General features: G+C 32.2%; 1 protein-coding gene across 1 annotated transcript; it reads right to left on the bottom strand.

The window, feature by feature from the left end:
• Positions 1–3,236: 3,236 nt before the first annotated feature.
• Positions 3,237–11,910, bottom strand: LOC133852060 (potassium transporter 5-like). The gene is made up of 8 exons (XM_062288730.1): positions 11,547–11,910; positions 10,406–10,634; positions 7,916–8,164; positions 7,047–7,097; positions 6,103–6,363; positions 5,813–5,980; positions 5,293–5,547; positions 3,237–4,650 (listed from the first exon to the last, which is right to left on the bottom strand). Exons 1-8 carry the CDS (start codon positions 11,739–11,741, stop codon positions 3,713–3,715), a joined length of 2,346 nt encoding a protein of 781 aa, XP_062144714.1. The 5' UTR covers positions 11,742–11,910; the 3' UTR covers positions 3,237–3,712.
• Positions 11,911–13,878: the final 1,968 nt, after the last annotated feature.

The raw sequence follows: 13,878 nt of genomic DNA, 5'->3' as shown, positions 1-13,878 counted from the left end.
AGTTTAAACTCCTAAATGAAATGTGAGGTAAATAAAAAAAATTAAGTTTGAATTTAAGATATTTATTTTAATATTATGTTAAATTATCATTAGTTTTAAAAACTTAAAATAATAAATATCAGTAAATTTATTCATTTTATCAATATTTTAATATGACTTATGTGCTGTTAAAAGGAAAAAAACAAAAAAAAACAAAAAAAAAAAAAAAAAAAAAAAAAAACAGAAAAATTTTATAGTGTTTCCTATGAAAAGGAAAAAAAATTAAATTAAATCTGAACCATTAAAATAAAAATCAAAAATCAAAAAAATCTCTTTAATGTTTTTTATTACTGCCACTTAAAGTCAAATCCAAATGCGAGGTCGTAGCACAAATAAACATCTTTTTCTTGTTTATACGTCAGTGAGTTGGTCATGGTCAACTTTGGGACCGATCAAGCTACCACGGCATTAATGTCAAAAACGTGTCGTAATGGCCATAAAGTTAACAATAAGACCCAAGAGGGGAAGCCAAGTTGCACTTAATTTCTTCACTTGTTTTTTTTTTTCTTTTTTTCTTTTTTTGGCGTTTGTGTAATCAGTAAAATTGGTTCAATGCATGCATCTGGCATCTGCAAGTTCTGGTGGTTCATAATAATTGAATTAGGCAGAGGAAGGGGGGGCCAAGGAACTTGACTTTGCATGGTCTTCTTCATTTTTTTTTCTTTTAATATCAATTACTCTCTTTATTTTCAATAGTTTTTCACAATTGAAAAAAATAATAATAATTCTCCACATTACAACCTATATTTTAAACTAAATATTATTCTCAAACTAAATTTTCAAAGATTTAGGTAATGGTATTTTTACAAATTATATTAAATCCTTACTATCTCCTAAATTCTTGCAATTTTTTTCCTAAAAAAATTACCGGTATTTTGAGAATTTTAACACTTTTTCGTTAGGATTTAACAAAAACTCTTAACAGATAGGTGAAATTGATAAAAATAAAATAAAATTTGAAGGATGGATACACTAATGCTTTGTTTGTTTGGGCATTAAATTTTTTCTGAAAAGAAAAATTCTGTATTTTCCAGTGTTTGGTGCAACCGAAAATGATGGTTAACGGAAATCATTTTCGATTTGACCATAAAAGTTTCTTTAATTTTTGAAAAACGATTTACAATTTTAAAAAAATCGTAAATCGTTTTCTAAATTTAAACTCTTCATTCTTATAGGCATGTTTATGGAAATCTGCCGCTGCCGAGTATTGGAGTTTGTTGGTAACTCGAATCTACCACCGAATGTCCCCAATGTTGGTATCCGATCGCCAAAATCCAACGGCGGTCGCGAAATCCAGTTGGTGCCAGAATCTAGCACTAGTCTGCCGAAATCCAATGACATCCGGTACCATCGTCGGATTCCGGCTAGTTTGCCGGAATCCGATTGTATTGTGTCAGATTCCAACCACCTTTGCCTGAATCCGACCAACCCAGATTCTAGCGAAACTAGTCGAAATCTGGCCAGTACAACCAAAATCTAGTCAATTTGCCAAAATCCAGCTGTACTGCGCCAGATTCCGACCACCTTCACTGGAATCCAGTCGTATTGTGCCAGATTCTAATGACAGAATCTCGTCACCGGTGATTTTTTTCCGTTTGGGATTTTTTTCGTACGAGTTAAACGCCGGAAAATATTTAATTTTCAGGAAAATCAATTTTTCTAAAAAATGATTTCATTGAAAATATTTTTCGATGGAAAACATTTTACATCGAAACAAACAGAACATAAATTGAGAATTTTTTAAAGGGTAATCGCAAATGAAAGAAAAATTTAAAAGGATTAAATAAAGTTTCCTAAAAAATATATTTTAATTCTTTCACTGCGTATGCTTTTCAATTAGCAAAACGAAATAATTTTATCACATAAGATAATACTCCACCAATTCATAAAAGTAATTTTATAAAACCCTTGTATTAACATCAGTTGATCAACTGTAATCTAATAAAAATAAATAAATAAAACTCTTCTTGAGTCCCAATAGGGAACATGCATGTTTAAGAAAAAGGGAAATTAAACTGTTTCTTGTGTATAAACCTAATGACACTGGGGTCAAAGAAATGACAAAAAGGTGAAAAATTAAGAATTTTGATGCTTTAATTTATATAATTAAAAAGATACAAAGGAAGCATGAGTGGACAGAGATATTATTTAGACAGAGACATTAATAGCGTGCGGAGACTTTTCTTCTTCTTTATCTGGCTTTTGTCCGTGTTTCTTCACTGTTATCATGCAGCACGCCGCCTAAAAGAAGCGAAACAGGATAATAATATATAGTATTAGCTAGTCCTGCAAGATATTTTCATGAGGAAGTTGAAAACAAGTTTCCACCGCATGCATCTTCGATTCACAAGGCGCCAATCCTAGCCATCGAGTTGCAATGACTTTTTCATGATCACATGCTGCTCTGTTTCGAGATTTGTCTGGGGACGGGACTGGAAATGACAGTTTACACCTTCAACATCCTTACATGTGTTCTAAATAAGATTCGGGGTTCCTTCAGTCCTGACATATTTGATTTCTACTTTGGCTGCCTCTGACTACTATTTTTTGTTTTTTTAAACCCTCTTGCCGGCCTCTCAAGTCTCAACTAGTCATTTTCTCTTTAAAAAAAATAAATAAATAAATTCATTTTGACTAATGATTTGACTAATACTGTAACTCAACAATGCACTAATTAGTTAAAAAATAAATATGAACTATCTCCTTTGCGAGAATATATAGCGAAAATGAATAAATAAATAATATTTTACGTAGAATAATGAAAGTAAATAGTTAAAAAAAAAAAAAAAATGTGTTCTTTAATTAAATATTTAGTGAAAGTCAAATGTAAGTGCTTTAAAATATAGGTAGTTAAAAGAGAAAAATATGTTCTTTAGCTAAATGTTTGAAGAGCCCAATTTGAATGTTCTTATAAATGGATCGATTTAATTGCTACTAGTACTTAATATGAATGAGAAGACTACTTGGTTCTCTATGGCCATGTTATAACAATAAGAGAACCTTCTTCCAATATGGGAGGGAATTTGGAGGGAGATTCTCAAATGCATCGATATTTAAATTAAGACCAAATGGATTGTCTCCATAATATCGATAAAATAGCAAAAACTAGAATTCGGAGAATAGACAAAGAGAAAAGATTTTTAGAGATTCAAGTGCGTGTTTTGCCCTTAAAAATCTACCTCCATAGTAAGAAATACTATACCCAATAGAGCTTATAAATAAGAGCACAATAATATATAAGGACGTACAGTAATAGCACTTAATTCCATATTACATCATCACAAACCAAAAAAACAAGGTAAGTACCAGTGCAATAGCAGCACCTAAGGAGGCCAGGGGCGTCAACTTTGTCAGGATGATCATACTTCTTGCTAGAATTTCCTGAGGTTTCAAACGTGAATCACCTTTTTCACGTGCCATGACTCCTATTAATGGAGAGTTGGGCATCCAAAATACCTTAAGCCTATAACCAATTAAACTTTCTTGACACTAATATTATACAGCTTTACATCTAGATGATCATCAGCTCTTCCTTTATCGTGTGTAAACTGCAACTTATTCTATATGTACAAATCAGAAATGGCATATATATATGAGTCATCACCATTAATGCTTACTTTTGCTCGATCTCTATATATGTGTATCGATCCTTAATTAGCTTCTTCACATCATTTTAAAGTTCGTAAGTCATGCCCACTTTTAGCATTCGCTTGTGAGGAATATCAAACACTTTCTCAGTCTGTCTCAAATTTCTCCTCAGAAAATTGTAAGCATAATCTATCAAAATTCTCTTTCCTATACCAGCCAATTTGCCTGCCACCACTTCATTCTCACCAATCAAGTGGACAACCCCCGCGCGGCATGCTTTTTCCAGGGCCTCAATCTCTCTCTGCACGGCCTCTTGTCGCTTCTCTTCATCAACTTGCCTTACATCCTTATTTTCATCATCATTCTCTCCATTATTTTCATCATTGTTGATGAGCATTCTTTGGGAAAACCAAAAATCATCTACAATGAACTCCTTCAACCTTTCAATCAACAAGATCTCAAAAGGCTCTTGCTCATTACGCACGTCCATGTATCCATATCTCACAACACAACGAAACACATTGAGCTCCTTAGGCTCCACTCGACGGATGAGGAAACGCTCTTCCACCGGAACCTTGCTGATGGGCAATGACTTGATGGAAACGAAAACAAGGATCGAGTGCAATGCAGGAACGTTTGCAACATAGTGCTTGAAAATAGGCGGGATGCCCTGAACAAGCTCTGAATAGAAAATTGCAAGCCCAGGTATTTGACAAATGTTTGTGCCAGTGAGAGCCTCCTTGAGCTTATCCAAAGAGATTTTGTGATCAAGCTCATAGTAATACTTTCTTCTATACACATAGTTCCAAATATACATAATAGTCATTAGTGCTGCGGCGAAGGCTAGTGGAAGATATCCTCCTTGGTCGAATTTGTAGAGCACCGAGCTTAAATACAGAAGCTCCACAGTGCCAATGACAAGAACATAGAAGATAATGAGAAGTATGTGGGTTTTCCATATCATGATCATGATTAGTACGAGAAAGGAAGACGTGAGAGTCATGACAAATACCACTGCAATCCCTGTATACCAGAAAGTACTCATTAGCTTCAATTCAATGGTTAATATTTTTACCGAATAACCCGATTGAACCCACAAAACAAAAAATAAATAAATAAATAAAAGGAAACTTAATTGGATCACCTGATCTTTTTATCTACACTATATTTCGGTACATTTACAAACTTACTCTTTAAGTTTAAAAAATTGCAATGTTAAGTTCTCGTGTCTTGAAAGTTTGCAATGTCACTCCTGTTATTAGGGTTTAGGGTTAAATCAAACTATAAACATGTAAAATGTCTTTCATACCCCTTTAATTAAAACTAATAAAAATATTAAACTACCCATAATTAAAGATTTTTTTTTTCCAAAAAAAAAAAAAAAAAAAAAAAAAAAAAAGGTCTATGGGCTTGTATTCTAAATTTTTTTTTTTTTAAAAAAAAAAATGAGGGTATTTGAAAAATTTTGACATTCTCCATTATAAACTTTTCAAACATAGCAATCCCCCGTTACAACTTTTTTAACTTTAAGGGTACGATTTCAAAAGTGCCTACACATCGTATAGTAGGATAAGTAAAGTTTCTCCAAAAGAAAATTAGTATATTGAAAATTCATATCGATAAATCTAGAGGCTAAAAAGATAAGTATCTCAAATTGCTAATTACCGTATGCATTGCCAATCCTTGCGGTGCTTCTGAATCCTAAAGTGACCCCTACACAAGCCAGCATAAGAAGGTAATTGATTTCTGGTATGTAAACTTGTCCTTCATACTTAGCCGATGTATGCACAATTTTCACACGAGGGAAACATCCCAATGACAAGGATTGTTGGATTATAGAGAAAGTTCCTGAAATCATAGCTTGACTAGCTATAATGGCTGCCAATACGGCTACAACAAACACTGGCCAATACAAAGGACCTGCATCACAAGTGGCTTTCTCAATCAGAATTCTACACAATTAAAGATTGTGGCTGTAAACAATAAATATCGGGAAATTCAAAAAATAAATAAAGTGAAAATGGTACAATTAAAATTAGCTAAAACATGAAATACCGACATTGCAAATTTTTAAGCTTAAATATTATAATTGCAAAAACACTTTTATATATATATATATATATATATATATATATACTTGGAATGGATGTAACCGTGTAAGTGAAGTTTTTCATAAATATTTGACCTGGTATTGACTCGAAGAAGGTTTCTGCAACATGGTTCATGTTCTTGCGGAGGAAGGCAGCTTGACCAGTGTATGCAAACACGAGTGCTGGGTATGTCAAGGAACACATGCTTATTTGTATCGACCGAACTGTGAAGTGGCCGACATCGGCAAATAAGGCTTCAGTTCCTGCATGCATGAATGATTTCATTTCATCAACTCCCACCCCGATCCTTTACTAGCTAGCTAGATTCCCCAAGTTGTCCAAATTAATATATGATTAATTATATAGCTAGCGAGCAAACCCTAACCTGTTATGGCAAGCACAATGCCACCAAGGGATATCCATGCTTCTTTTTTGTTCCTTTGGAAATATTGAACGATGTATTTTGGATTTATGGCCTTGATAACAGTTGGATCAAATTTGATGAAATTGTAAATGCCAATGCCCCCGATGAATGCGAACCAAACGCAAATTATTGGAGCAAAGGTATAGCCCACTTTGTCAGTTCCAAATCTTTGAATCATAAATAGGAAGATCAAGATGGCAACTGATATCCAAACAATCATATCTGTATACAAAAAAAAATATGTATTATGGATAAATTGTTAATACTATAGCATGCACCAACATCTATCTATACATATACTATACATATATCTATTATAGTATATATATATATATATAATTGTCAGTAATATTTACGTTAGGCAAATGATATTTGTATGCATTTTGTACACATACTTACATTTAGTGTGAAATTCATTTCGTGCGTATAAATCTCACATCAAATGTGAATGTGTGTACAAATAACACATCTCGTCCTTTTATGTATTTATTGCATTTTAATTGACCATGTCTGAAAGTTTTTAGATTAATGAATACTGTAATTATCAAAGCTAAGGAAAATGATTTATATGCACAGCCGACACCACCTATGGTTTTTTTTTTTTTGTCTCAAAATGAAAATTAGACCATTTCCACCTTGTTTTCATGCTTTCCTGTTGTTTGCTTCAAAGTATCTAAAAAAAAATCAAAGGGGACCAGTTATATATAACATTCAGTCTTCTCGATTGAATTAAAGATCGAGCTTTACATTTAGCACCTACAACCTAGCTAGGCAAATCATAGATAATTTAATAATCATTTTTTCGTCTACATCTTAGTACTAGTCAAAGTGGGCATACATGCATTATACACGAGGAAATAAAGAAAAATGGGACCCCAAAAAGATGGCAAGTGTGTGTGACTTACTGTCCGTCATTGTAGACGTAGCTTGCTTGATCCCTCCCACTGCTGACAAAACTGCATGCCATCAATTATGAAGGAAAATAATAAAAGTCAAAAGTCTAACTACAAGTTCAATGAAACAGTACGAATCTAAGAAATCGTCATTAATTGATACATGCATGCAGACAAGTGACAGTACCTAACCTGGTATAAACCTAACCCAGTATACACCTTAAGTCCTTAACAATAAAAATCATCAATGGTGTGTTACTCTAGTCATAGCTAGGTAATTGATCTGTTACAAAATATTATCAGTTAAGTTATTCAATTTATTAATTTTTTTATTGTTTTACTAGCTAGATGTTCACTATATTAGTTATTTTATTGTTTTACTATTATTGTGCGAATATATTGTAAGTATCAACGTTGAGAGTTAGTAATTTAGTTATAGTCCATGTTAAAGTCGGTTTCTTGTGAGACTTTTTCATTGTATTTTGTTAGTTAAGTATTATATTGTTATGGAATAAGAAATAACTTGTCAAAATTATCCTCATTTTTTTAGGGGGAGAAAAAAAAACAAAGGATTTAGGCAAAAAGAAAAATGTATTTTGAAAATTTTGACAAGATTTAACGGAAAATCCTAACGGATTAATAAAATCGACAAAAATTAAAATATGAATACACTAAATTGACATTTTTTAAAGTTTAATAATATAATAATTAAAAAAAATTATGAAAGATCAGGAGTGAGTGTTGCTTTGAATTATTGGTACAATATCAATATAAAATAAATAAACTACAGACTCTTTTTTTTTTTTTTTTTAATCTTTCTAGAATTATTATAAGATTATATGAGTGGAGCAATGATCCATTATATGGGAACAGAAACAAACCGGAGATGCAAGGAGTGAGAACGCCGTCGCCAATCACCATGGAAGTGCCGAGCATGGTGGCGAACAAAAGGAAGATCTTGGCAAACCGGCTGTTTTCCAGCTTAGACTTGAGCGTTGACGCCCTCTTTAGACGGCTGCTCGGCAACTCAAGCTGGAAATTCGACACCTCCTGGTCCTCTGCTTGCTGACTCGGGATCAAACCCACCTTCGCATATCGGCATATGAGAGAATACAATGCAAATGTCCCTCCTAATTAAAAATAAAATAAAAATTCAATCACACGTTAATTATGATTATTGTTTTTCCCATATTTTCTATAATTTACTCTCTTAATCTTGAAAAATCCATTAAAAATGAACAAATAAGCATGGTTTGGTTTTTTTTTTTTTAGTTAAATCAACATTTATTAAAAATTTAAGTTGATAGTAGCCCAACCCTGAAATAGATGGTAAATTATGTAATTAAGATTTGAACTCCGAACTTTGGGGAAACTTTACTTAATTAACGTACACCCTAATTGAAAAAATATTGAAAGATAGATACATGTATTAATTAAATTGAGAGTTTTTTAAGTTTATGAAGGTAATTTGCAAATGTAATAAAAGTTTAAGAGGGTTAAGTGAAGTTTTTTCAAAAAAATTTGTTCTAATACCATTAAATCACTACTTAATTATTTAAAAAGGTTTAGTATAGAAAATTTTAAATTTACTCATTTAATTATATATAATAAACATTCAGCAATAACCTTTACGTAAGAACTAAACTGACAAATTAAATATTAATAAATTTATCTGACTAAATTAACAATTCAAAATGGTTGGTAGTGTGATGAGTACACGTGTTTCTGTTTCCCAGATTTTGAGTGAAACGTGGCTCACGACATGCATGCAACAATTTCTTTATGCGTTTGCTTGTTTCAATTAATTAATTAAGTTAATTAAGACTTTAGATCGAGTAACAATATGAGCAATATAAAAAGGACTATTATTGTTGAATTATTCATTAATTAGATTAAAATATGATGCTTAGTAATTAAAAAAATAGATTAAATTAAATATTTTAACATAATAATCAGCCCCACTTTTCTTCATGTACGTGCAAGTACTAGAATAACATTAAACAAAGGGCTTTATTTTCTTCGTTTCTTTCTTCTAAAAGAGGCCAAGAGGTTCCAGCTTTCCACTACGACGCCGTATGGACTTTTGACGGCTGTAGAAGACGCGCGCCGTCGATCTGATCTCTTCAAAGGCATTCTTTTAGAAACGGCCGTCATATAGAAGGACCCGATCACCTGGCTAGTCAAGCTTCTCCCTAGTTCGTGCCTCCACTCTCACGTACGTCAATGCCTAGTAAAAAATTTATTACTTCTTTTTATCATCTTTTGTTCTTTATTTTTTTTATTTTAGACTTTTGGCACATTGAAGTTGGAAGAAAATTAACTTTTTCTTTGAAAAGTTTGAAAAAGTTATAAAAGATATTAAGAAAAGAAAAACATGATTAAAAATGTAGCCCTTAGTGTCAACAAAGTGGGAATTTCGATTGAACAAACACCCAAAATAAAAGTGGCATGGCAGAAAATTGAGGCTGGGGGAGGCTTTAGCATATTCAGATACTAGAGCCTAGAATGTTGAATTTAATTTCAAAATTTTATTTAGGCTGATAAAAATATGTGAATTTAATCATTTAATTAGTACTTTAACACTCTCTTAAACATAGTTAGGCTCAAACTCTCCCTTAGTAATTGAAGTCTAGCATTGGTATTTGGGGTTAGCCTAAATTACAAATTACTTTCTGTGGTACAAAAAGTTTATGAAGGGTCTTCAAGCTCAAAGGGGTAGCTGCCTTTTTTTTAATATATTTATATTTTTTTTTTATAAATAATAATAATTTTTAAGTTTTATTTATTTATATCTTTAATATATTTATATTTTTTTTATTATAATGGACACATGTCGATTTCCTACTAGGTATGACGTGGCGGCAAACTAACGGAATCTGTTAATTTTGTGGACGGAAAAGGGTTCAGGGAGTAATCGATTCGTAATTATAGTTTACCACAAGGACTTTTCATGAACTTTTTGTACTGCAGCGAGTGATTTGTAATTTAGGCCAATCCCAGAGACCAGTGGTACAATTATTCCAAAATGTGAAATGAATATCAGAGACAATGTTCAAAATCAGGATCTTTATTTTAATATTATATTAATTCACCATGTATCCCAAAAGATTAAGTGGATAAGAAATTGTGAATTTAATAATTTAATTAATATTATAATAGGAAAAAAAAAATGATGAGGAAGACAAAGAGCATATTCACTTAATTATATATATACTGTAAATTGTCATAGAAAACAAGATGAGATTGATTATATATAGCCTGTGATTGGTGCATCTCGATCGTATTTCTAGATTAACTAACTAAGAAGTAATCAAAGCTAAATAAGAAAAATAAATAAATAAATAAATACAGGCCAGGGTCAAAGATCTTACCGTCACCATTATCGTTGGCCTGTAAGACGATAAGAACGTATTTGACCAAAGGGATCAAGGTGAGGGTGTAAAATATCAAAGAAAGAACACCCAAAATGTCGTCGTTATGGTTGATGATGCCGCTTGAGAAGGTGCTGGAGTACACATATAGAGGTGATGTGCCAATGTCCCCGTACACAATTCCAATGCTCTGGAATGCTAGATGCAACACCACCGACCACCCGACACCCTAAAATTAAACAATATAATACATCCACAAAAATAATTAAAGTTAAACCAGCTTATACTATATTTACTTCTACCTAGCTAGTTTAATTCCATGCAATATAATAGATATGGAAAAGAAAATTATTGAAATGTTCATTAATTATGATCACGGTATTATGATCAGCAAATTAATTAAAACTAGGTCTCCAAATTATGAAAGTTAAATCTCACATTAAATCAATGGATATATAGATTATAAAGGTATATATATGTGTGTGTGTGTGTGTGTGCAAGTCATATATATATTAATTGGATACTAATTAGTAAGATTATAACTGTTCAAAAAATAAAAAATTAGTAAGACTACACTATATAGGCATGCGCAGTTGTACGTAAGGAGTTTCAATTATAACTTCAATAAATTCTTTAGGATGTACATAACGCAAATATGATTAGCGGTTTTTTTTTAGAAAACTCTAAATCTAACTTAGATCATGAATTATTTTATGGAATATATAAACGTACACGGCTGGTGTGATTAGTACTATTTTGCAAATTTATTGAATAATGACACTCTTTTACATAGAATATTTGATTAAAGTTGGATAAGGTTTATAATTATTTCATTAAATGAGACTAGTGCAATTTTCATGCTATTTACTGTTATAATGAAAATCAACTTTTGAATGATGAATAAAGAATTGTAAAAAGAAAAATCAAGAATTAATTTTTAATATCACGTTATCTCAGTCATTCACCTTTTAGACGAAGAAAATGGCAAGAAATTAAATGAACAACCTAATTAGTACGCCTTTGACTGGGGGGGAAAAAATGGGCCGTGCTGAAAATATGAAAACATAAACAACGGTAATAATGGCATGCAAGCTGGACATATGTGAAAAAATTTGTTGGGGAATTAATTAATTAAGGAGACCTTGGAGCCATGGCCATGAGCATGACCCTTGACGGTTCTGGATTCGATGTCTAAGGAGTCGTATCTTCGCAACTTTGGCCATGAAATTTTCTTCCCTTTGAGTTGTTGTTGATGTTGAGGAAGTACTTCATATTCCTCCTGCTGAGTTTCTTCAGTACTTTTATCTTCTTCTTCTACTACATCAGAGACTTCCATGACTGCACTCACTATCTTTTGCCCTCTCTCTTGAGTCTTAACATTTGCGAGAGAGATATTAATTAGACGTGGGAAGTATCTACGAAGGTGGCGATGATGAGGCCTTGGGAGTTGGGAGGATCGATCATCGATCGAGTTTCTTGGATGTGAGGAACTGAGGATGCATGTTGGAGGGTGCATGTATGTGTACTTATATATATATATATATATAAACGTAAAACTGGAGGTTTACTGAGAAATTAAATTTAAATATATAAAAAAATAAAATAAAAAAAGGCAAGAAGATGGACCCACCCCTCCAAAAATAATAATAAAAAAAAAAAAAAAAAAAAAATTAAGAAAAAGCGTACCTCAGATATGCACTGTGTTAAGAGAGGGGACCAAAAAAAGTTTTGAAACACTGGGGCACACAGAAACAGTACCCTTTGTTTGAAAAGCAAAACAGATGTTCAAGATTCTCGGCCGTGACTTAAAAGCTTAAGCTAATAAAAAAAAAAATTAATTATTTAATTAATATTTTAACACTCTCTTTTACGTATAAGTTTAAACTTCTTTTTAATAAATAAAATTTAATACGTGAAATATTTAATTAAAATTGAGTGAATGACTGAGACAATGTTCAAATTCAGAATATTTGACTTTAATACCATATTAAATTATTATTTATTCTAAAAACTTTATTTTATAAAAAAAAAAAAAAAATTAATCATTTAATCAATAATTGTAAAATTCAACCCAACCCAAGACTTACCCCTCACCAAACCACATGGGGGTACGTAAGCCAAGTGCCACTAGACAACTATGAACCACCTGTTTTGGTTAATTTCTTATATATTGATCATATAAATACAATTTTTTAAATTAAAAAAATAATAAAAAAAAAAAAAAAGACACCGCCAAATTAAACACATTAATTTTTCTCTCTTTTTGAAATTGGTGACCAGGTATATACTGGAATCATCTTGAAATATTGAGTAAAATGTATAGTTAGTATTTCTCAACAGGCAGTCCGTGCCGTCCTATTTGGAGGTTACAACAAACCGACTCCACCAACGGTCAAAGGTCAGCCTCTCGTGCGCGCTTATGCGTGTAAGACTCTAAGACCGTCGAACTCTTTAAAGCAAACCGATGGTTTCATACACAAACAAAACACTTGCTTCCGATTATCAACACCTGGCACCACCCACCGCACGTGAGGTTAGCCATGGTCACGTGCGACACTTTCAATAAAGATCCTCGGCATCGTCAAATTGACTTTTGTAAAAGTTACTCACGTGGGTTCAATGAACATTGCAGGTTTTAATTACGTTGACTTCCCTCCTATACATATTCCCAACTGCCAACAAAATCACATTAATTAGAGCTTTGTTACTTACACAACAGGTTGTGCACTTGTTGTGCACAACCTGTTGTGTAACAAGCATTTTTCCATTAATTAATATGTGCTGAGAGGTTGAAAATATTATTAATTTTTTATTTTTATGGTTGAGTTTGAAACGGATCGGAGAGAGAAATCGAACAATAATGTCATACTTAATAATTTTTTTTTTGTTTTTTTTGTAAGTATACTTAATAATTATTTGATATTAAAAGAGTTTGACATTAGCCCAATAATTGTAGATAAAAAAAATTAGGGTTAAATATATATTTGCCCCATGTGCTTTACTACTTTTATTTTTTGCCCCTTCAGTTTCACTTTTTATCAAATTTGGTACCTGTGGTATATGAAAAGACGGAAATGGTACCTCCGTCTGATTTCCCGTCCAAAACTAACGTCCACCCACGACATTTTCTATCATGTTGTTGTCTGGATGTTATTGGAAACGATGTGTAAAGAATTAGGTTCTGGGCTTCAAATTTTTAGGTATCCAATGACGTGGGTGGACGTTAGTTTTGGACGGGAAATCAAACAGAAGTACCATTTCTGTCTTTTCATATACTACAGGTACCAAATTTGATAAAAAGTGAAACTGAGAGGGAAAAAAATAAAGGTCGTAAAGCACAGGGGGCAAATATGTATTTAACCCAAAAAATTATTTGGGCTGTTGAATATGAGACAACGTACCACCCCACAGCCCACTAAGCAATAAGAGTTATATACATTAATGACAGAAATCGATTTGTAAGAAATTTTATA

The sequence above is a fragment of the Alnus glutinosa genome, chromosome 12 (genome assembly GCF_958979055.1).
Source record: "Alnus glutinosa chromosome 12, dhAlnGlut1.1, whole genome shotgun sequence".
Lineage (NCBI taxonomy): Eukaryota > Viridiplantae > Streptophyta > Magnoliopsida > Fagales > Betulaceae > Alnus > Alnus glutinosa.
This window is presented reverse-complemented; position numbering and strand designations above follow the sequence as displayed.